Below are 25212 nucleotides of genomic sequence, written 5' to 3'. Positions count from 1 at the left end.
TGCTCTGGAGAGGATCGATTTGGAGGTGGAGGGTCCATCATGGGCTGGGGCGGTGTGTCACAGCATCATTGGACTGAGCTTGTTGTCAATCTTAGCGCTGTGCGTTACAGGGAAGACATCCTCCTCCCTCATGTGGTACCCTTCCTGCAGGCTCATCCTGACATGACCCTCCAGCATGACTATGCCACCAGCCATACTGCCCGTTCTGAGCGTAATTTCCTGCAGGAATGTCCGCGTTCTGCCATGGCCAGCGAAGAGCCCGGATCTCAATCCCATTGAGCACATCTGGGACCTGTTGGATCAGAGGGTGAGGGCTAGGGCCACGTCTGGGAACTTGCAGGCACCTTGGTGGAAGAGTGGGGTAACATCTCACAGCAAGAACTGGCACATTTGGTGCAGTCCATGTGGAGGGGATGCACTGCAGTACTTAATGCAGCTGATGGCCACACCAGATACTGACTGTTACTTTTGATTTTGACCCCCCATTTGTTCAGGGAGACATTATTCCATTTCTGTTAGTCACATGTCTGTGGAACTTGTTCAGGTTATTTCTCAGTTGTTGAATCTTATCATGTTCATGCAAATATTACACATGTTAAGTTTGATGAAAATAAATGCAGTTGACAGTGAGAGGACATTTATTTTTTTGCTGAGTTTATAGTGAACTGATTTAACAGAGGTTTACAGTCATGTTACAAGTCACATCTGTTACCCTGGTGCTCGCCTCCCCCTAGTGGTGGTCTTTAGTCTTTGCAGTCTTTGAAGTGTCCTGCAATCAATTTCACACAACTACCCTTGTAAGCCATTTCTAAAATACATACCCATATTTCCCGTTATTAATCAGACTCGTCCTGAAACTGTACATGTGTAAACAAGTATTATTACTCCGTCTGGAAAACGCGCCTCATTCACCTTTTACGGTTACAAATAACACCCTAATTGCTGAATAATTGGGAACTGTATTGTATGGAATTAGGCCATGGCAATTTCTAAAAAGAAAAAGCACTGACAAATCTGATCAAATGTTTTTGGATGTTTAACAAAAGGACACCAACAGAATCTGAAAAATGTGTTAATGGTCAGTTTAAAATGACATTAAAGCAATTGTTTGGGCAGTTATACATGTAACTCATTAATACATGTTAATACATGTTCATAGGTTTCCACTTTTCAATAAGTATCCTTCCTGTAGTTTTACATGTTTGGAATTTATATGGACATGATCAGTGAGATTAAACTTTCTATTAACGTATCCTCACAGTAGTTATTCATGTAAATCATTTATTGATCATTTAAGCATCCTGATTTAACTTATTCCTTTACTGTTGATATGTGGTAGGTCATTTTGAGATCTTGTGGAGCATCAGGTGCAGCGGGAATGTTTACCAATGAAGAAATAACCTCATTCAATACAGAGCAGTGAATGTTTTCAGGAAGTTCTTAGTCAAACCACAGGACTTCTGTGGCTCAGCATAGACACACTCACTCTCAGAGGGGTTCTCATACACACTGCAGGAGCAGACCTTCCTGTACTGGGGTGGTAACTGGACATAGAAGTATTGAGGGGACTGGAGTAAACAGGGTGTACAGGGTCTAAAGAGACTTGAACTAGCTGGGAGCCACAAGTCATCATGGTTAACCTGCTGGTCCTCACACTGAAGGTTGTCCTCCTCTTAGGTGAGTACATCAGACTGAATGAACACTTGTGACTCCTCTCTATAGTTGGATACATTTGGTTGTAACATTTTACAGTGTAACTCCATTCACTCACTGATAATGTTGTTAGATACAGGGGAGGGGACACTGAGGAACACAAGGTCCAGTATGTACTGATGGATGTGATGTGGAACACCAGTGAAATGGAAGCTGGGGTGTTTGTGCTGTTTGTAATGAGACTGAGATCAGATGCCCCTATAGAGAGGAGTGGAGGAGCCACCAGAAGTACCTCTGTAAAGGGGATTGTTCTGTTTATAATAAACAATTCACTGTCATGTCCTTGGAACTATTCCTAGACAATCCTAGCCTTGTGTCATGGGTCATTATACAGCTGAAAAAATCCATTTGCAGATGTATACACCACTGCCATGGTTCACCGCATTCAAACGTTGCTCAAACTTTTGCTTAACCAAGGTGGCATAGCAGTTCAGACGTCTTTTGTCCTCGTCTTGTCGTGTCCTGTATATATATATATTTACAACTTTTTCACGTACATTTTATTTTTATTTTCCATCAACTCATCTTCAAAACACTCTCCTGCAACCCGCCTCACCAATGTATATTTATAAAAAAGTATTATTTACCTCAGATCTGTAATCCTCCAAGAAGCTAGCCAGAAACTCCAAGAAGCTAGCCTGAAACTAGCCAGAAGCTAATCCAGAAGCTAGTTCAGAAGCTAGTTAGCTCCTTTACTGGCAAATCGTTAGTATTCAGCTAACCACGGTTTGTGGTCATCAGCTATCCTTTAGCTCGAAAATCTATCGCCAGTTCTGTACGGCGCAGCGCGGCTCGGAACGGAACATACCGGACCAATTTTTCTCTCCATGTCCCTGGATTTCGACTGCTCTCTGGACATTCATATCCGGATCTCACAGCTAGCTAGCTGCTATCCGTGTGACTATCGGCCTTCGTCGATTCCGGAGCAAACATCAATTATTCCGGAGCTAGCAAGCTCCGTCAATCACTCCTGAGTTCCATCAATCACACCCGGGCTGCAGTCACCTATCCGGACCCGTTTTACTGCTTTCGCGGAGCCCCACCGGGCCTTCACAACTGGACTGCCGACGTTATCTACCCGAAGGAGTTATTCGGCTGGCTCCTCCGTCGCGACGTTACCTGAACGCCCATCTGCGGCCTGCTAACCGTTAGCTGTCTTACCGGCTGCTATCTGAATAGACAATCGGACAATTTTTTTTATATATATATATATATATTTTTTTTTTATTATTATTATTATGTTTTCTTCTTGGGCCTCTATAACTATATCTATTGTTTTTATTTTTGTTGTTGTTGTGTGATTTGGATTAATCCCCTCTACCACACGGAACCCCACTAATCTACTGACGGAGCGCAGGAGGTGGCTAACAACAGACCTCCATCCTATGCTAGCTTGCTACCGATGCCCTGGCTAGCTGTCTAAATCACCAACCAACCTCTCCACTCACCGGACCCTTTTGATCACTCGACTAAGCATGCCTCTCCTTAATGTCAATATGTCTTGTCCATTTCTGTTCTGGTTAGTGTTTATTGGCTTATTTCACTGTAGAGCCTCTAGTCCTGCTCACTATACCTTATCCAACCTATTAGTTCCACCACCCACACATGCAATGACATCTCCTGGTTTCAACGATGTTTCTAGAGACAATATCTCTCTCTTCATCACTCAATACCTAGGTTTACCTCCACTGTATTCACATCCTACCATACATTTGTCTGTACATTATACCTTGATGCTATTTTATCGCCCCCAGAAACCTCCTTTTACTCTATGTTCCAGACGTTCTAGACGACCAATTCTCATAGCTTTTAGCCGTACCCTTATTCTACTCCTCCTATGTTCCTCTGGCGATGTAGAGGTGAATCCAGGCCCTGCAGTGCCTAGCTCCACTCCTATTCCCCAGGCGCTCTCTTTTGACGACTTCTGTAACCGTAATAGCCTTGGTTTCATGCATGTTAACATTAGAAGCCTCCTCCCTAAGTTTGTTCTATTCACTGCTTTAGCACACTCTGCCAACCCGGATGTTCTAGCTGTGTCTGAATCCTGGCTTAGGAAGACCACCAAAAACTCAGACATTTTAATTCCAAACTACAACATTTTCAGACAAGATAGAACTGCCAAAGGGGGCGGTGTTGCAATCTACTGCAAAGATAGCCTGCAGAGTTCTGTCCTACTATCCAGGTCTGTACCCAAACAATTTGAACTTCTACTTTTAAAAATCCACCTCTCTAAAAACAAGTCTCTCACCGTTGCCGCCTGCTATAGACCACCCTCTGCCCCCAGCTGTGCTCTGGACACCATATGTGAACTGATTGCCCCCCATCTATCTTCAGAGTTCGTGCTGCTAGGCGACCTAAACTGGAACATGCTTAACACCCCAGCCATCCTACAATCTAAACTTGATGCCCTCAATCTCACACAAATTATCAATGAACCTACCAGGTACCTCCCCAAAACCTTAAACACGGGCACCCTCATAGATATCATCCTAACCAACTTCCCCTCTAAATACACCTCTGCTGTCTTCAACCAAGATCTCAGCGATCACTGCCTCATTGCCTGCATCCGTAATGGGTCAGCGGTCAAACGACCGCCACTCATCACTGTAAAACGCTCCCTGAAACACTTCTGCGAGCAGGCCTTTCTAATCGACCTGGCCGGGGTATCCTGGAAGGATATTGATCTCATCCCGTCAGTAGAGGATGCCTGGATATTTTTTTTAAATGCCTTCCTAACCATCCTAAATAAACATGCCCCATTCAAGAAATTTAGAACCAGGAACAGATATAGCCCTTGGTTCTCCCCAGACCTGACTGCCCTTAACCAACACAAAAACATCCTATGGCGTTCTGCATTAGCATCGAACAGCCCCCGTGATATGCAGCTGTTCAGGGAAGCTAGAAATCATTATACACAGGCAGTTAGAAAAGCCAAGGCTAGCTTTTTCAAGCAGAAATTTGCTTCCTGCAACACTAACTCAAAAAAGTTCTGGGACACTGTAAAGTCCATGGAGAATAAGAACACCTCCTCCCAGCTGCCCACTGCACTGAAGATAGGAAACACTGTCACCACTGATAAATCCACCATAATTGAGAATTTCAATAAGCATTTTTCTACGGCTGGCCATGCTTTCCACCTGGCCACTCCTACCCCGGACAACAGCACTGCACCCCCAACAGCAACTCGCCCAAGCCTTCCCCATTTCTCCTTCTCCCAAATCCATTCAGCTGATGTTCTGAAAGAGCTGCAAAATCTGGACCCCTACAAATCAGCCGGGCTAGACAATCTGGACCCTTTCTTTCTAAAATTATCTGCCGAAATTGTTGCCACCCCTATTACTAGCCTGTTCAACCTCTCTTTCGTGTCGTCTGAGATTCCCAAAGATTGGAAAGCAGCTGCGGTCATCCCCCTCTTCAAAGGGGGGGACACTCTTGACCCAAACTGCTACAGACCTATATCTATCCTACCGTGCCTTTCTAAGGTCTTCGAAAGCCAAGTCAACAAACAGATTACCGACCATTTCGAATCTCACCATACCTTCTCTGCTATGCAATCTGGTTTCAGAGCTGGTCATGGGTGCACCTCAGCCACGCTCAAGGTCCTAAACGATATCTTAACCGCCATCGATAAGAAACATTACTGTGCAGCCGTATTCATTGATCTGGCCAAGGCTTTCGACTCTGTCAATCACCATATCCTCATCGGCAGACTCGACAGCCTTGGTTTCTCAAATGATTGCCTCGCCTGGTTCACCAACTACTTCTCTGATAGAGTTCAGTGTGTCAAATCGGAGGGTCTGCTGTCCGGACCTCTGGCAGTCTCTATGGGGGTGCCACAGGGTTCAATTCTTGGACCGACTCTCTTCTCTGTATACATCAATGAGGTCGCTCTTGCTGCTGGTGAGTCCCTGATCCACCTCTACGCAGACGACACCATTCTGTATACTTCCGGCCCTTCTCTGGACACTGTGTTAACAACCCTCCAGGCAAGCTTCAATGCCATACAACTCTCCTTCCGTGGCCTCCAATTGCTCTTGAATGCAAGTAAAACTAAATGCATGCTCTTCAACCGATCGCTGCCTGCACCTACCCGCCTGTCCAACATCACTACTCTGGACGGCTCTGACTTAGAATACGTGGACAACTACAAATACTTAGGTGTCTGGTTAGATTGTAAACTCTCCTTCCAGACCCATATCAAACATCTCCAATCCAAAGTTAAATCTAGAATTGGCTTCCTATTTCGCAACAAAGCATCCTTCACTCATGCTGCCAAACATACCCTTGTAAAACTGACCATCCTACCAATCCTCGACTTTGGCGATGTCATTTACAAAATAGCCTCCAATACCCTACTCAACAAATTGGATGCAGTCTATCACAGTGCAATCCGTTTTATCACCAAAGCCCCATATACTACCCACCATTGCGACCTGTACGCTCTCGTTGGCTGGCCCTCGCTTCATACTCGTCGCCAAACCCACTGGCTCCATGTCATCTACAAGACCCTGCTAGGTAAAGTCCCCCCTTATCTCAGCTCGCTGGTCACCATAGCATCTCCCACCTGTAGCACACGCTCCAGCAGGTATATCTCTCTAGTCACCCCCAAAACCAATTCTTTCTTTGGCCGCCTCTCCTTCCAGTTCTCTGCTGCCAATGACTGGAACGAACTACAAAAATCTCTGAAACTGGAAACACTTATCTCCCTCACTAGCTTTAAGCACCAACTGTCAGAGCAGCTCACAGATTACTGCACCTGTACATAGTCCACCTATAATTTAGCCCAAACAACTACCTCTTTCCCAACTGTATTTAATTTTTATTTATTTATTTATTTTGCTCCTTTGCACCCCATTATTTTTTTATTTCTACTTTGCACATTCTTCCATTGCAAAACTACCATTCCAGTATTTTACTTGCTATATTGTATTTACTTTGCCATCTTGGCCTTTTTTGCCTTTACCTCCCTTCTCACCTCATTTGCTCACATTGTATATAGACTTGTTTATACTGCATTATTGACTGTATGTTTGTTTTTACTCCATGTGTAACTCTGTGTCGTTTTATCTGTCGAACTGCTTTGCTTTATCTTGGCCAGGTCGCAATTGTAAATGAGAACTTGTTCTCAACTTGCCTACCTGGTTAAATAAAGGTAAAATAAATAAATAAATAAAAAACTGGTGCTCCTGGCACCTACTACTATACCCCATTCACTGACATATTTTGTCTTGCCCATTCACCCTCTGAATGGCACACGTACACGATCCATGTCTCAAGGCTTAAATATCATTCTTTAACCTGTCTCCCATCTACACTGATTGAAGAGGATTTAACAAGTGACATAAATAAGGGATCATAGCTTTCACCTGGTCAGTCAATGTCATGGAAAGAGCACGTGTTCCTAATGTTTTGTACACTCAGTGTATATGAAAGGTTATGACTGCTTTTCCATTGTGAGACACATTGATCAGGGCACAGTTGTATGTCAGTGAAGTGAGAAGCTTGGATGGAATATGATGAGGGAGAGTGCTGGGTGTGTCTGTCTGACTGGAAGCGTGACAAACAACTGGACCACAACTTAACTTCCTGTGTGATGTATTACATGTTTCAACATCTGTCCCGGATTCAGAAACCTGTCAGTATTACTCAACTGTCTTCAGATGACATATATTTAGGGCATCCTGTGTATGACATATGGAGAGAAGGAGAGTTGATTTATTATCCATTGTGTACTTGTAACTATTTGCACATCATTATCACACTTTACATATCCATACTATGACATTTGTGTCTATTCCTTTGAAACTTGTGAATGTAATGTTTACTGTTTATTTCACTTTTGTTTATCTATTTCACTTGCTTTGGCAGAGTAAACATATGTTCCCATGCTAATAAAGCCCTTTGAAAAGAGAGAGAGATTTGTGCAAAAGAGAGAGACAGACACTAGCTTGGGAAAACAGAGCACGAGCCTAAACACTGTGTTAGGTGCTGATTCAGATTTAATTCGTTTTTTTTTCTGACAAGGAACATTTTTGAGAGAGAGAGAGATGTGGTTAACTAAATGATAACTAAAATATCTGACCAGGAAGCTTAGAAACCACACTTCCTTCTCTACACCTGTCAGTTCAATTCCAGGGTACATTTACACTTCAAATTCAGCAAGTACACTGACATTACAATTCTCTTCAATCAGAATCAACTTTATTCACTAAGAACATTTACACATACTCAGAACATTGCTTGGTATAATGGTGCTGCTATTGATAGACAACATGCTAGTGATAGACAACATGCTAGTGATAGACAACATGCTAATCAGCCCCTTCAGGATAAACACATTTTAAAAAGTGATTTTTCCTCGGTGAAAAATGCTTGTTTTTGCGGCAGCTTTTCTGAAATTCAATTTTACATTAATTTCATATAAAGCAATAAAAAGATAAGTGATCAGTTTTAGTTAGATTTTAGTAGAATACGTAATTAAAAAAACTATTAGAAACATCTAAAGTGCTCAATTTTGTTTATTTTCCTGAACAAACAGCTCTGTCATAATCCACTCACATTCACTTCTCCTTTTCATTTGGCTTGGGGCTTGCTATCAACATGCGATACCTCTCTCTCTCAAAACAACATATAGATTCAAAGCTGATCAATCGCTTTCAATTTGAGGATCGATATTTTGCAGACTGTCTTCAAAATCCTTGAGATTGTGACTTTTTTTCTGAAAGGGTCGTAAGGGAGATAAAGAGCAGAAAACATAGAAACAGAATATTGTGGTTGATATGTACTTTTAAAACAGTATTTCCATTTAAAAAACATCGTAAAAGTTTGAGTAGAACGCCACTCATCTTGATTCTTTCAGCGTTTGCCACAGTCTTCCCTGCTACCACTTCAGTCATGGTGATCTGCCTCTGCTGTGGGAACATCTGACATTCTCATACGCTTTGCTGATTCTAAGTGACTTTTGATTGTTGACGTTCTCTTGTTTCCAAAAACATTTGGAACTTGTTTTGCACGGTCTTTAGCTGTTATTTTGTTGGCAAATGAGATTGATTGCTGTTCATTGTACTGCATGTTAGCCACCAACAATCACCCATCATCTTCGCATGTGAATATGCTGTAACGCTCCGGGTGTCGTGGGTGTGGAGTCAGACGCAGGAAACAGAGAGTGCAATACTGTGCTCTTTAACGCACTCACGCAACACTGGGTGCTCAAAACCAAATGCCCCAAACACGGGGGACGAAAACAGTACAGCAGAATACACGACCAGGAACAAACACGTTCCTCTACTACATAACCGAAGGTCACAATAATGAATCCCGCACAAAGAAACAGGCGGGCCGGCTGTCTAATAAAGCCCAACTAATGACTCACTAACAGGTGCTAACAATAAACATACAAGGATGGGGAGGAAAGACAAATCAGTGGCAGCTAATAGGCCGGCGACGACGAACGCCGAGCGCCACCCGACCGGAAAGGGGAGCCACCCTCGGTCGGACTCGTGACATACGCTGACAACCTGGGGCCTGTTGCACAAGACTAGGATAAGGGATTAAGCCAGGATATCTTGGTGATCCTGGCTCAATTGATCCGTAATCCGGTTGCACTAAAGATGGATAGGGGGCAGGAGGATATGTTATGGTATAAATTACCATGGAGATTTATTCTGTGGAGCTAGCCTGCTCCAGACCAGGCTAAATTCCAGGATCTATTTAATCTCATCCCTAATGTCAGTCAGCAGTCACCACAAATGGAAACCAATAGTTATTTCACTGCTCACTATACATTGTTATCACATATAACTAGACCCACTGTTATTATTTAAACGTTTGTGATCATTAATTTCAATGATTTTGGATAAAAAATTATTTTTAGATGATGTTGCTATCATTAGATAATTTACAGTTTCCCATAGACTATAAGGCTATATATAAAATGATAGAATATTAGGGCCACAGAGGGGAAAAAAACACAAGTCATAATATTGTAACCAGTTGTTTTAAAGGAGGACAGTTGTTAAAATGACAGATGTGGGGCATTTTGTGAAATTGTACTTCAGTATGGTTTCATAAACAAAGACATGCTGATGTGCCAGAATATTAAGTATCACATTGTCATAAGTATCAAAACTGTAAAAACAATATGTAGCTTTTCTGCAGAAAGAACCAGCCTCATAAATTTATGACTTTATCCTTTTTCTTCAGTGTGGCCCTAGTACTCTGTCATATAAACAAATACACATTCCATATGAATATAAAAACACAATGTGTAACATTATGTTCCTTTATTGAATAAGGACAAAACAAAGCAGGTAAACCATCAGCTCCTTTCGAAACTGAAGTCACAGTGACTCTACAAGATGGAAAGCACAGAATCCAAGCATATTATACAAAATGATACATACACATACAAAGGTCTGTATATAACACACCCTGCATGTCTGCACACTAAAATAAATGCAGGACAAATCCATACACATCAACTGAACAGACAAATGAATGGATGCAGTAGCCTCCCTGCAGCCTTGTATTACACACAGTATACCGCACAAACATCACAAGAGGCCAAATTCGTCAAAAAACGAACCCAAATTCCTCTGCCACAGGACATATTTAACCAAAATTGAAAGCACACATACTAACTAAAATAATTCAACACATATTGGTCCCTCAGCAGCCGACCACTGTCGTCATCAGGGAAGATTGCCGGATTGTCCCAGTCCATGGCTGGTGGCACTCTGGGGGCCCTCTCCTTCCTCAGGCAGGCCACATTGTGGAGGACAGCACAAGCCACAGTAATATCACATGCCCTAACAGGGCTGACCCTTAATTTGTGAAGGCAGTGAAAGCGTGCCTTCAGGAGGCCAAAGGTCATTTCAACTCTGGCCCTGGTCCTGGCATGGGCATGGTTGTAGGCCTGCTGTGCTTCCTGGGGGTCTGTGAAAGGTGTCAGGAGAAAAGGCTGGCAGCCATACCCCCTGTCTCCCAGCAACACACCAGAGAATTCACCTGTCAACACAAAATCTCATCATTACTACCTCATTGCAGACCATCTGAAATCATAAGATGAGGAATATTACACCAATCAATGCACATCACTGGCAATGCAGAGTGTTCGTCAATGGACAATATCAAAAAGTTATGTTCACCTGAACATTAATGCTGTGAAAGGATTTCCTATTCACAAAATCGGCCTCATGGGCACCTGAGGGGGCTTTTATCCTTATGTGTGTGCAGTCCACTGCACCAATGACATTGGGGAAACCTGTCACACAAAGTAATGAGTATCCTACTATGTGTTAACAGTTGTCCTGTAATTTGTAGATCCTCTTACCTGCAATCCTATAGAACTCCTCTTTGATGTCACAGAGTCTTCTGTGGCCAGGGAAGGAGATGAAGACATCTGCTAATGCTTTGATAGCCAGACACACACTCCTTATTGTGCGGCAAATTGTGGCCTTGTTCAGCTGTTCTGCATCCCCCACTGAGTACAGGAAGGCTCCACTAGCAAAAAAGCGCAAGGCCACACAAACCATTTGCTCCACACTCAGTGCATGGCTCCGTGCAGTGCGGTGCTTAATCCTGGGACCCAGTAGTCTGCATAGATACCTGATGCCATCTGCAGAAAACCTGTATCTTTCATATAGATGGTCATCAGGGAAGGCCAGTGGGTCCAACCGGTCCCTGAAGACCCTTTCTCGCCTGAAGGCTCTCCTCAGCACAAGTGCTTCTTCATCCACCACATCTCGCACGAATGGGCATGCCATTGTCAGAGCAGAAAGGAACACACAATTTTGGGCCTTCATATAGGCTAGTGGCCACACCTGGTGCTGGGGGGGTGGGCAAAAGAGGGCGATGCCTTATAACGATGACTTGGTTGTACTGATTGCTGGGAAAATAAAAAAAAACTTAGAAAGATGCCACTGTCCTGTGTGCTCACAATAAGAGCTCATATGTCATGGCTCACTTGACTTTACGAGAATATACCTAATTTTTATTTTGAGCTGTGTCATCTTCTTGGAGCTGGGGGAGGAAAGAAAAATAATGATTAATACATTTGTGTTACAGTTAGCATACAGTGTACATTGAAGGCATATCTCACCTCCCTCTCAAGTTTTTTTATTTCAAGGTCCAGTTTCCTAATTGTCCTCTTTTTTATTTCGAACTCCAGTGCAAGATTTTCCATCTTTTTCTTCTTGTACTGAATGTCTATGTCTGCCAGTTCTATTTGGCGCCGGAGGTGGTTGCCATACAACTTTCTGATAGCTTGTGAGCTCTGTGAACACAATACAATTAGCGCAGCTGGAATTTGGCAGGATGTGGTGTCCTTTTATTAATACGCACTATGTTGCCAGGCTGGTTTTCCCACTGTATAGCATCTGGGTCCTGTAAAAGAAATTAGATTTTTTGATTTTGATGAGGACTCCTCACCATTGTAGAGTAAATAGTACTTTCAGTCTTAACATGATACCTCATGCCTTCTGGAATCCAGAGAGATGGTCTCCTCCTCATCATCGTCTCCATCATGTGCTGTTGCTGCTGCACTGGGGCCTTCACCCTATCACATTTAAATCGGATTCATATTGAAGCTAGTAGACAAGACATGCCAGGCCTACAGTATGCCTTTGATGGAGTACTCACTGGATCAGCATCGTCTGGTGCTTGTGCTGGTGGCTCTAACAGGAACACAGTGCTGCCAGACACTGCAAGGCAATAGGTAAACCAAAGTCAGACAGTCCAAATTGATTCAATATGAATGTGGTTGTATCCCATGTAGAGATGGAAGGACATACCTTGAATGAAGCGGGTGGCATCTTGGGAGGAACCTATGCTCGTCTCTTTCCCCCCAGGGATCCCCTCTAAGACGGGCCTGCCTTTATTTAGCTCCAAGGCCATGTCCTCTGCTGGGGTAAGGTCAGCCTTTGGTGACCCACCACCCGTGCCTTGTCTGTGGGTATTCTTTTTCACTGCTAAAACAGTACAGACAATGTGTGAGCAGGCACCTTCTGGGTACAATATATGCTTGTGCTTTGTTAAATATTAGTCAGGGACCATACCATTCTGCAGAATGTTCTTGTATTTGATTTTGACCTGCTGCCATGTCCGTTTTGGCCCGTTCATGTTTAATCTACACACACACACACACACACACACACACACACACACACACACACACACACACACACACACACACATTTAATGGAGTCACACTGCAAAAAATTACTTGGTATTTTTGTCTTGTTTTCAGTAAAAATATCCAAAAATTTATCATAGCTTTATACAGTGTGATGGAGTTACTTTACACAATTTCACTCATATCTGCAGTGCATTTCAATAAAAAATTTAACCGTTTCATAATTACAGTACAACTGCATTTTTGGAGATGTGAATTAAATATTTGAATTGTAATTGTGATGTTTCAGCGGAGCGGTGAGTGTGTAATTGTGCACTACTTACGCATTCAGGCGGTCTGCAATACTTTGCCACGCTTTTTCTCTTTGCTTTATCACTGTGGCGGTGTTGCCTTTCTTCTTAATTATATCTTTTACCTCCTCGTATGCCTCCATGAGGATTTGTGCTTCCGATGGGGAAAAGTACGCGGCTCTAGTTGCCATGGTAAATCAGTTAATCTGTGATCTGTGGCGGGGTCTATTTGAGTGAGCCGTGAGCGCGCACCTATCCAGGATTGGTTTCACCTGGCTTAATGAATCCGTGTCTGCTCATCCTGGCTTGGTCTTTGTGCAACCAATTAAGCCTGGACGCACATGTTTTGGCTTCATTGAGCTCAGCTGAGTCATTTATCCCGGATGTCTTAATTCTACTTTTGTGCAACAGGCCCCTGGAGGGAATGGCTAACGATAGACAACATGCCAGTGATAGACAACATGCTAGTGATAGACAACATGTGAATGATAGACAACATGCTAGTGATAGACAACATGTGAATGATAGACAACATGCTAGTGATAGACAACATGCTAGTGATAGACAACATGCTAATGATAGACAACATGCTAGTGATAGACAACATGTGAATGATAGACAACATGCTAATGATAGACAACATGCTAGTGATAGACAACATGCTAGTGATAGACAACATGCTAGTGTCGTGTCTTTGGCATCATTAAAACTGAAGACTATTTATCAAATAACTCTCTGTAATTATTATTACGCGATTAAACTGGTTAATCGTGTAACTGTAATTAACTAGGAAGTCGGGGCACCAATGAAAATATTCAGATTATAAAGTTATAATTTTCCTAATATAACTTTCAGATATTTTAATATCTGATCAATTAGTCTTTGAATTAATAAATTATTATTTACCTCATGTTAGTCTCATTCCAAACGTCGTAAAGTGTTGGTTATCTGCACGAACCCAGTCTTCAATATGAGTCATCCATACATCAATTGTCTTAAATCATTGATTTACTAACTAAGTAATTCACAGAAATGCATAAAGAAACAGTAGATATTTTCAATTAAATGATAACGGAGTTTCCCTAGTGGGATAAACTCGTATCGTGGCTTGGTGGACAAAAAGGTTAGTGGGGGTCATCTGAGATGAGACACTACAAAGTTGATAATTTTAACAATTGAAATGCGAATCCTTTGCACATGAATGCTCACTCATTCGGGAATAATTGCAATCAATATATATATATATACGCTCAGTGTGTCGTCGGGATCTCTGTTGAAACGTTCATTTCTGTTGGAGAGTTTGTCCGCCCTCTCTCTGTCGTGGTTAGAAAGATAGTTCAGAGTGACATTCATTCATGTCGTTATAGAATAGATGTTTCGGCGGTTGTCGGTCTTCGAGTTCAATGATACCGAATTCCTAGCTGCAGACTAGTAATTAATATCAAAGACTTGTTCTTATTCTGTCGGTATCGATAGTCTAAGAGTTTAACCACGTGGTATGGTTAAAAGATTCAGCCATCTACTCAAACCTTAGCTTATACTCAGGTTTATGGTCTCCTCTCAAACCTTGGCCCTATCGTTATCGAGGTAAGCTGGTCTGCAACCTTTGTCCTCTCGTAATTGAGAGAAACATGAACCGGTGATAGAAAACCCAGGTGGGGGTTTTATTCGGAAGAACAGAAAAGGGCCTGTCCCATGACGCCAGACCATAACTGTGCGCATGGGCGGTCCTCTGATTTAGCTCAACTCTGAAGGGAATTGGAGTTTCCTTCATTAAACAGTCCAAAATCACATTCCACAATTTCACAAACAGTATCATCGTCACTCATTCATCTTATACAACAATTACATGTAAGCCTCATATCTGAGGCTATGGTATAAACAGCGTTATGGTAATGTGGCCGTATTATCTCCCACGAGTTTCACAAAATTGTACCAAACGGACCAGTTCGTAGCTGGATTCTTAACCGATCTTTTATACCTTCTCCAGAACATAAATGTTGTTCGGACCTCAAGTTTTGTGAGGTGGAAGAAATTCCTTTGTTCTCTCTATGAAAACTCACTCTCTCTATATACTGTGGCCATGAGGAGATAATCTCCTCCAGGAATTTACAACCTCTCTGACCACAGCAGCCTGGTTGTAGGAGACAGAGAGAGGGGGATGGTGCTCGCTGTACCCAAAGAGGGCAACATCATGACACTAGTGATAGACAACATGCTAATGATAGACAACATGCTAGTGATATAAAACATGCTAGTGATAGACAACATGCTAGTGATAGACAACATGGCAGTGATAGATAACATTCTAATGACAGACATAATGCTAGTGATAGACAACATGCTAATGATAGACAACATGATAGTGATTTACAACATGCTAATGGTAGTCAACATGCTAGTGATAGACAACATGATAGTGATTTACAACATGCTAATGGTAGACAACATGCTAGTGATAGACAACATGCTAATGATAGTGATAGATAACATTTAGAGACAGAATACACACAACAGAGTTTACATACAGTGTATACAGCTAGGTAGAGTGAGCATAGAGCTATAAGAGAATGAGCAGATATGTAAATGTATAGTGGCTTTACAGCTGATCTTTCCTGTAAGCTTCCTTGCCCTGGAGTCCTAAAGGACCTCGATGGAATCAAATCAAGTTGCTTTTGTCACATGCTTCATAAACAACAGGTGTAGACTAACAGTGAAATGCTTATTTACAGACCCTTTCCAACAACGCAGAGATTGAAAATAGAGAAATAATACAAAAATAGAAAAATAATAACACAAGGAATAAATATACAATGAGTAACTTGGCTATGTATACGGGGTACCAGTTCATGGCTACAGACGTGAGTGCTACGGGTCGATAGTTATTTAGGCAGGTTACCTTGGTGTTCTGGGGCACAGGAACAGGGAAGGTGGTCTACTTGAAACATGTAGGTATTACAGACTCAGTCAGAGACAGGTTGAAAATATAATAAGTGAAGACACTTGCCAGTTGGTAAGAGCATGCTCTGAGTACACGTCCTGGTAATCTGTCTAGGACTGCTTTAAAGTCACTGGCCACTAGGAGCGCCGCCTCTGAATGAGCATTTTCTTATTTGATTTTGGCCTTATACAGCTCGTTGAGTGCAGTCTTAGTGCCAGCATCGTTTGTGGTGGTGAATAGACAGCTAACAATATGTCTTGGTAAACAGTGTGATCTACAGCTTATGGTGGTTATGTCACACATTTAAGACAAATTTATGAACCATTTATAAAACAGGATTTGTAACACCATCATGTAGTGGTTATGAACCCTTTAGAAAACAGGATTTGTAACAACATCATATAGTGGTTAACAAGGCTTTATAAAACAGGATTTGTAACACCATTATGTATTGGTTGTAAACCCTTTATAAAACAGGATTTGTAACACCATCATGTGGTGGTTATGAACCCTTTAGAAAACAGGATTTGTAACACCATCATATAGTGGTTAACAAGGCTTTATAAAACAGGATTTGTAACACCATCATGTGGTGGTTAACAAGGCTTTAGAAAACAGGATTTGTAACACCATCATGTAGTGGTTAACAAGGCTTTAGAAAACAGGATTTGTAACACCATCATGTGGTGGTTATGAACCCTTTATAAAACAGGATTTGTAACACATTCATGTAGTGGTTAACGAGGCTTTATAGAGGCTTTATAAGATGCACTTCATTTAAAGCAGAACTTTGTTTTTATTCAACATATATTGTAGGAATAAATTATTAATAAATGGTGAGCAAACTCTTTATAAATGTCTTAGAAATGGTTTATTGACGGACATTAAAGTGTTCCTGAGAAGTGAAATGGTTTCAGGAAGTACTTAGTCAAACAGAAGGACTTCCGTGGCTCAGAGTAGACACACACACACACACACGCACACACACTCAGAGTGGTTCTCATACACACTGCAGGTGCAGACCTTCCTGTACTGGGGTGGTAACTGGACATAGAAGTATTGAGGGGACTGGAGTAAACAGGGTGTACAGCGTCTAAAGAGAATTGAACTAGCTGGGAGCCACAAGTCATCATGGTTAACCTGCTGGTCCTCACACTGAAGGTTGTCCTCCTCTTAGGTGAGTACATCAGACTGAATGAACACATGTCCAGTGACTCCTCTCTATAGTTGGATACATTTGGTTGTAACATTTTACAGTGTAACTCCATTCACTCACTGATAATGTTGTTAGATAAAGGGGAGGGGACACTGAGGAACACAAGGTCAGTATGTACTGATGGATGTGATGGTGAACACCAGTGGTGTACCAGACCAGAATCCACTCTTACAGTATGTGAAATGGAAGCTGGGGTGTTTGTACTGTTTGTAATGAGACTGTTGGTGTGTCCTACAGCTGCTGTGTGGAGTGTGTGTTCAGCAGAGTTGATCACAGTGGAAGGATATGAGGGGGGCAAGGCAGAGATCAGATGCCCCTATAGAGAGCAGTTGAGGAGCCACCAGAAGTACCTCTGTAAAGGGGATTGTCCTGTTTTTAATAAAAACGAAGTTATTAAGACTGAGGCAGGGGAAAACAGTGCTTCTAACGGGAGATACTCGCTGAAGGACATCAGAGACGAAAGTGTCTTCATTGTGACAATCACCAAACTGATGATTAACGATGCTGGGAAATACTGGTGTGGAGTGACCAATTTATTGGCAGATGACTACACTGAAGTCAACCTTACAGTCTCTAGAGGTACTGTAAACCTTTGATTCACATCCTCGAAACTTTATCACTTCCAAACTAGACATTTTATAATATACATTCCTAATCAAGCTTCTGCTATTGACCCCGAATCCTAACCTGAGATCCTTCCACTTCATTCCATATTTTACATTCACTTTTACAAACTTTTGTACTTCAGAATGTATGATATTTACCCATTTATTCTTGAAATATATAACTTATTAATGCCTCATGAGCTCAATTCAATACCACACTAAATTCAAAATATTTGCTTTCTTTGCTCCATTGTTTGTAAATGATGTAATTGTTAACAAAAACACTGTAAAGACTCAGACCATGGTTAAAACTACAATATTGATCTCGTGGATGGTCAGTCCTTGCATCTATAGCTCTGTCTTTAAATGTGAGTGGAAGGATCGACGCTGGTAGACGAAAAGCAGGTACAGGGAGAACATTTATTGAGCAACGGACAAGGAACAGGACAGGACAGCGTCTGGACATGAGACAAGGAACAGGACAGGACAGCGTCTGGACATTAGACAAGGGACAGGACAGGACAGCGTCTGGACATGAGACAAGGAACAGGACAGGACAGCGTCTGGACATGAGACAAGGAACAGGACAGGACAGCGTCTGGACATGAGACAAGGAACAGGACAGGACAGCGTCTGGACATGAGACAAGGAACAGGACAGGACAGCGTCTGGACATGAGACAAGGAACAGGACAGGACAGCGTCTGGACATGAGACAAGGGACAGGACAGGACAGCCTCTGGACATGAGACAAGGAACAGGACAGGACAGCGTCTGGACATGAGACAAGGAACAGGACAGGACAGCGTCTGGACATGAGACAAGGAACAGGACAGGACAGCGTCTGGACATGAGACAAGGAACAGGACAGGACAGCGTCTGGACATGAGACAAGGAACAGGACAGGACAGCGTCTGGACATGAGACAAGGAAGTTTCATGGTCTACAATTTTTTGTCATTGGAGTTTCCAAACCTTTCTTGTTATGGTATATATTTATTTGATAATACATCGGCTGAACTTCTTTCTGAGCGTTAGGCCTAAATGTTTGTTTAAAATGACAAATTGGTGCTGTGAGAATCGCACTGCTGGCTACAGTATGAAGAACGGTCAGTCTCCACCACTGTGTTTATGATGAAAAGTATGAAGACAATCAGAAATACTTCTGCAAAGAGAAGACACGATCGAAGTGTCTAGGTGATGTAAAAGTGACAACAACCAAAAGCCAAAACGGGAGGTTCTCACTGTTCCACAACAAGACAGACAGAGTTTTCACCGTGACCATCACCAACTAACCCAAGAGGATGTTTGGGGATATCTATGTGGTGTACAGAACAACCACAACATAGATACCATGTCAGCAGTCAGACTATAGACTGAGAGGACAAAACATTAGGAACACTTTTCTAATATTGAGCTGCACCCCCTTTTGCCCTCAGAACAGCCTCAATTCGTCAGGGCATGAACTTTACAAGGTGTCCAAAGCATTCCACAGGGATGCTGGCCCATGTTGACTCCAATACTTCCCACAGATGTATCAAGTTGGCTGGTAGTGGATTTCTACTCCAAATAGCTCATTCAATCTCATCCCACAGATAATCAATTGGATTGAGATCCGGTGACTGGGTAGGCCACTGCAGTGAGCTGAATTCACTGTTGTGTTTGTGGTCCAGACATCACTAGAGCACACAGATCATATTATCACCATTCAGATAAATGAAGAGCATATTACTTCCTGGTCCACATGATGATGCTGTGTTATTATTTAGTTATTATTAAGGCACATTTCATTCTATCACATAAACATATTTGTGCATTGTACATAGACGGATCTGGCGTCAAATCTGACTTTGGAATCAGATTCCCTCTCTTGGTGGTGTAGTGTGAAGACATGGTGCTCTGACAACACATCTCTGTGCAATAACTACTTTAATACCAGTAGACAACATTTTTGTTTTGTTAGCCAAGTGAAAAATGTCCACACATTGTCACAACAACTGTGTTTTGTGGTCCTTTGGTTTTTAGCGACACCAACAATAACCACCACCACCACAAGAAAACCTGCTACAAAAACAACAGCATCAATCCCAAGTTCACCAACGCTATCATCCTTAGCCACCTCCATCTCATCATCATCATCCATCTCTCAACTATCATCCATCTCAACACCATCATCCATCTCATCATCAACACAAAATGGATTTGGTAAATAAACTTTATAGCTGCTTTTAAACAGACATCTAAACAGCCCAAAAATATGACCAATCAGATCAGACCTGAAAAGATAGGATGTGAAAAGATCTGATATCTTTGGTCAAAATACCAATTAGTGGAAAAAAGCTGTGTCAACGCAGCCTATGAGCCTTTTTACGCTGCACCAGTTTAAAACCAGTTTCTCAACACATAATTTTGTCATGTAGAGACTGATCTGGCGTCAAATCTGACTTTAGGTAATCTGGGACACTTCTATACCAGATTCCTCCTTCTGAGTGGTAGTGAAAAGATAATGTCTCTGATTCCACATACCCCTGCAATAATTACTTTAAGACCAGTCGACAGCATTTTTGTTGTATGAGGCTGCGTTTACACATTGTTGGCCACCACTTCCAAGGCTAATGTCAGGACAGGAAGTAAACAGAAAAGTTACACATCTGATGTGGAAGAGAGGCAGATCTTACTTCACAGTGTAAAAGGCCCTATGTAAGTTGAACAGAAGTGCTGATTGTAAAGTATGTGTTCTAATGGTGCTGTTTGTGTCTGTTCAGATACATCAGTGGTCATCATAGTATCTGTGACTCTGGTCATGCTGCTATTGGTGCTTGTGGTCAGCCTGTTCATAGTCTATAGATGGAAATTCAACAAGGAAACAGGTGAGAAACACTCTCACAACACACACACACACACACACACACACACACACAAGGGGAAGTTACTCACACCCAGTCTTAAATTGCAAGAAACTTGCATATACAATCTTACTGTGACCCTGGTTGAGAAATAGAGGTCTCATTGAGAACAGGGCTCTGAAAACCTCCTGAACAGACTGCTGCAGCCCAATATTGACATGTGTGAAGTGTATAACACTGTGTGTGTGTGTGTGTGTGTGTGTGTGTGTGTGTGTGTGTGTGTGTGTGTGTGTGTGTGTGTGTGTGTGTGTGTGTGTGTGTGTGTGTGTGTGTGTGTGTGTGTGTGTGTGCTGTGTGTGTGCTGTGTGTGTGCTGTGTTCCACAGCTGTCTCCTCAGCACCCAGGGTGAACACAGACACTCGGATCAACATAGAGGTCAGTGTGTGTGTGTGTAAGCGCCTGCCTGTGAGCGTTATTGCATGTCTGTGTGATATATATATATATATGTAGAGAGAGAGAGCATGTTCTAATCAATGTTCTTCCCTCTCTCATCATGTCCTCCTGTCCCTCTCCTCCTTTTCCTCCTCTCCAGGGTGGTCATGGTGATGGTGACTATGAGGAAATAAAGGACCGCCCCCAACAGTCCAATTCAGGTAGTGAGACCCCCACCATCTACGCCACCGCCAACTTACCCACAAGCCCCTCTGACTCTCTCAACTATGCCAGCGTCAACTTCCACAAGAACCCCAGCTGCCCCAATGAGGCCACTGTCGCCATCGCTAAAAAGGGCACTTTTTCTGGTGACTATGCCACTGTTAACATAAGTCAAAACCCTGCCTACTCTACTGTCAATCATCCACACAGCTCCTCTGAGGCTCCTCCCATCTACTCCACAGTGAGCAAATCCAGAGACACCTGAGTGACTGACAACCAATCACAAGGGACATACACACACTGGCAACCAATCACAAGAAACATGTCATGAACTACGTTTGCCACTAACAGCCTCTTGAACATTGAGCTCTGTTTTTAGCTGACAGCTGCATAATGTGCTTCATGTCCCCACAATGTGTTTCCCTGACTTCTCTCTTCCATCAGATGTTTCCCTGACTTCTCTCTTCCATCAGATGTTTCCCTGACTTCTCTCTTCCATCAAATGTGCTTCCCTGACTTCTCTCTTCAACTTGTCTTCATGTCATTTAATTGCATGTTAATATCTGCAGATAAAAATTGTCTCACTATTTGGCAAGCACTTAAAAAGGTATCACACCTTTTGACCAAGGCATTATAGCTGTCTATTAACTGTTTTTTTTTACACATTTGTAAATGATTAAATAAGCATTAATGATGTCTTGATAAACTCCTGATAAAGGGTGCCTTTAAAAACACCCATTTTAGCTTGGCCTTCAATCAGTGACTGTTTTAGACGTCCTCTGTGTTTTATGTTCTTTTATTCATCCTTTTTACTGCTTCCTGTTTGCTTCTACTTTTTCATGTGATTGTTTTATTGTGAATTGTGTTGCGATTGTAAATGCAATTTAAATTAAAGGGGAAGTGCAGTTAAAAACTTGACTTTCCTGTTTTTTTATGATATTAGAGACACTAGAGAGGTGGAAATAACACTAGGAAATTGTGACATTTATGATAATTACCTTTCTGTGTGAGAGCTGTTTTAAAAGAATGCCTGGAATTTCAGCATGTTCATGATGCCACAATCTGATCTGATTATATGTTATTTTGTTTCATGTTTGGTCCCCATTGTGATTTTTTTCAGTACATATGTGCAAATTATTTAGTTCAGAAGGAGCCAGCAAAACTAGTGCCCTCCATGTGCTCTAGGTCATTGGACACCACTAGACATGCACGTGGTTATTCTTGTAACTGTTATGGCCAACTATGGTTACACCTCTTGGGTCTTTTCCAGAACAGGGGTTCCCCTTTCAGAGGATTCAGCAGGATGTCATGTATTGGTTAATCCTGTAGAGTGCCACGGTCTGTTGCTATGGTCCTACATGCATGAAACTAGTTTTGTGACTCTACAGGTTGCATGTCCTAATTTGAAGACAATATCATGATGGTGGCTAAATGCCAGAGGTGATAAGCCATTAAGAGGAGTTACTATGAGAATGACGTAAGAAGGACAAATGTATAAGTATTCTGTGCCAAGGCTGGAAGGCAGTTGTTTTCATGATCCAGCTCGGCTTTTATTATGAAGTAATAAATAGTCTATTTGAACTCACATGCTCCGGGATTTGTGAAATATGATTGACCAAATATTTCCACGACTACCCCAGGAAGAGTAGCTGCCTCAGCAACAACTAAAGGGGATCCTAATAAATAGTAAATACTACTAAATACATCAACGTGAAAATTGAAATGTTTATGAATGTGTGTTGTCCCTGTCAACTAGATACATAAACACACTGCCTCTCAAAATTATTTGTCATTTGCCTGAGAAAATTACTTTGATTGGTGGTCATGTGGTGAACTGATATAACAGTCTCTTCCTGTACGTCTGTAACCCTGGTGTTGGTCTCCATCTAGTGGTGATCTATGGTATTTGCAGTCTTTGACTTGTGTCCTGCAGGCAGGTCATCCAATGGGACAGAGGAGTAATACTCACCATCAATGTTGCCTCTAAACTGCACCGCGCGCTGGCGAGCGGTACCCCGAGACTGGTACCCCGAGACTGCCATGAAGAAGAAATATCAGCCCACGAAGAGTAGCACGAGATTGAACTTTACTCAACTTTCTAGAGCAGTAGTCACCAACCGGAGGATCGCAATCGACTGGTCGATCTCTAAGCATTTGTGTACAAAGCCCAACGATAAAGTCTTGTGTTCCTATTTTTCTATTGTCTCTGGCTGTTATTCATATTGGGCTGTTATTCATCTTTGGCTGTTATTCATCTTGGGCTGTTGGAGGTAGAATTGTTGCCAGGTGGAACCATTTCATGTGTCCGAAGGTTCAAACTCTGCCTTCCCGGTGGGCCAAGAGAGCAAATCAAGTGCACTAAATAGGGCTACCGCTGGCCAATCGGATGGCTCAGAATACCGTGTCTGCAGTAATCTAGCAGGCATAAGAGAAAGCTACAGAAAAATTGATAGTGTGAGATTTCAATACATTTAAAACCATAACTTTGATTTGATTTGATTTGATTTGATTTAGAAAGAGGCTGTCAACGAATACAGCACATGGCTGTGATATGTGGCTGTCCCACCTAGCTGTCTTAAGATGAATGCATTGACTGTAAGTTGTTCTGGATAAGAACGTCTGCTAAATGACTCAAATGTAAAAAGTAGAACTGCTGTTTTTATGAGTGAGTTCATTTTTAGCTTCTTACTCGCCACTGTCAACACTTTGTATTCAGCACTTTCATAAGCCACAAAATACACATTCTTCCTATTTCCACATTCAGCTGCGTGATCGGGGCACCACCAGTACAGAGCTTGCTCAGGAATGGCAGCAGGCAGGTGTGAGTGCATCTGCATGCACAGTGAGGCGAAGACTTTTGGAGGATGGCCTGGTGTCAAGAAGCCACTTCTCTCCAGGAAAAACATCAGGGACAGACTGATATTCTGCAAAAGGTACAGGGATTGGACTGCTGAGGACTGGGGTAAAGTCATTTTCTCTGATGATTCCCCTTTCCCATTGTTTGGGGCATCCGGAAAAAAGCTTGTCAGGAGAAGACAAGGTGAGCGCTGCCATCAGTCCTGTGTCATGCCAACAGTACAGCATCCTGAGACCATTCATGTGTGGGGTTGCTTCTCAGCCAAGGGAGTGGGCTCACTCATGATTTTGCCTAAGAACACAGTCATGAATGAAGAATGGTACCAACACATCCTCCAAGGGCAACTTCTCCCAACCATCCAGGAACAGTTTGGTGACGGGAAATGTTTCACGACTCTCGTCTACTCAAGATTTCAGAATGAGTGATAACAGGTGTAGGAACTGTGCCTACCTTGTTTCTGGTGTTGGCTCCTGTTCACTGATTCAGAATTTCTAGTTTGACTGTAAATCATGGTGAACCCTGCTCACAGCGCCAACTGTTAGGTTTTAAATTACGATTAGTAAAGATTAAACCAAGTTTATTTACCCATTGGGTTACACAGCTAAATCAGACAAAGACATATTTCCACCAGTGGTAGTATACAGTTGAAGTCGGAAGTTTACATACACTTAGGTTGGAGTCATTAAAACCCGTTTTTCTACCACTCCACAAATTTCCTGTTAACAAACTATAGTTTTGGCAAGTCGGTTAGGACTTTGTGCATGACATAGAAAGTTTACAACAATTGTTTACAGACAGATTATTTCACTTATAATTCACTGTATCACAATTCCAGTGGGTCAGAAGTTTACATACACTAAGTTGACTGTGCCTTTAAACAGCTTGGAAAATTCTAGAAAATTATGTCATGGCTTTAGAAGATTCTGATAGGCTAATTGACATCATTTGAGTCAATTGGAGG

At 42.2% G+C, this 25212-nt stretch overlaps 1 protein-coding gene across 4 annotated transcripts; it reads left to right on the top strand.

Annotated features, from left to right (window-relative positions):
• Positions 1-1447: 1447 nt before the first annotated feature.
• LOC109871940 (CMRF35-like molecule 9) lies at positions 1448-23580 on the top strand. 4 transcript variants are annotated; one of them, XM_031807234.1, is made up of 7 exons: positions 1462-1677; positions 17091-17252; positions 17529-17870; positions 19920-20099; positions 20660-20764; positions 21126-21175; positions 21333-23580. In XM_031807234.1, exons 2-7 carry the CDS (start codon positions 17207-17209, stop codon positions 21657-21659), a joined length of 1050 nt encoding a protein of 349 aa, XP_031663094.1. In that variant the 5' UTR covers positions 1462-1677; positions 17091-17206; the 3' UTR covers positions 21660-23580. The 4 variants fall into 4 exon arrangements, with proteins under 4 accessions (XP_031663095.1, XP_031663094.1, XP_031663096.1 ...); XM_031807235.1 differs by lacking the exon at positions 17091-17252 and having other exon boundaries at positions 1448-1677; XM_031807233.1 differs by lacking the exon at positions 1462-1677 and having other exon boundaries at positions 16226-17252.
• The last annotated feature ends 1632 nt before the right edge of the window (positions 23581-25212 follow it).

This window comes from Oncorhynchus kisutch, linkage group LG27 (genome assembly GCF_002021735.2).
Source record: "Oncorhynchus kisutch isolate 150728-3 linkage group LG27, Okis_V2, whole genome shotgun sequence".
NCBI lineage: Eukaryota > Metazoa > Chordata > Actinopteri > Salmoniformes > Salmonidae > Oncorhynchus > Oncorhynchus kisutch.
This window is presented reverse-complemented; position numbering and strand designations above follow the sequence as displayed.

Coding starts and splice junctions, on each gene's coding strand:
- LOC109871940 (XM_031807236.1), top strand. CDS start 17,357: ATGTTGTTAGATAAAGGGGAGGGGACACTGAGGAACACAAGGTCAGTA. Junction 17,871..19,919: donor CAACCTTACAGTCTCTAGAG/GTACTGTAAACC, acceptor TTTGGTTTTTAG/CGACACCAACAATAACCACC. Junction 20,765..21,125: donor GAAATTCAACAAGGAAACAG/GTGAGAAACACT, acceptor TGTGTTCCACAG/CTGTCTCCTCAGCACCCAGG.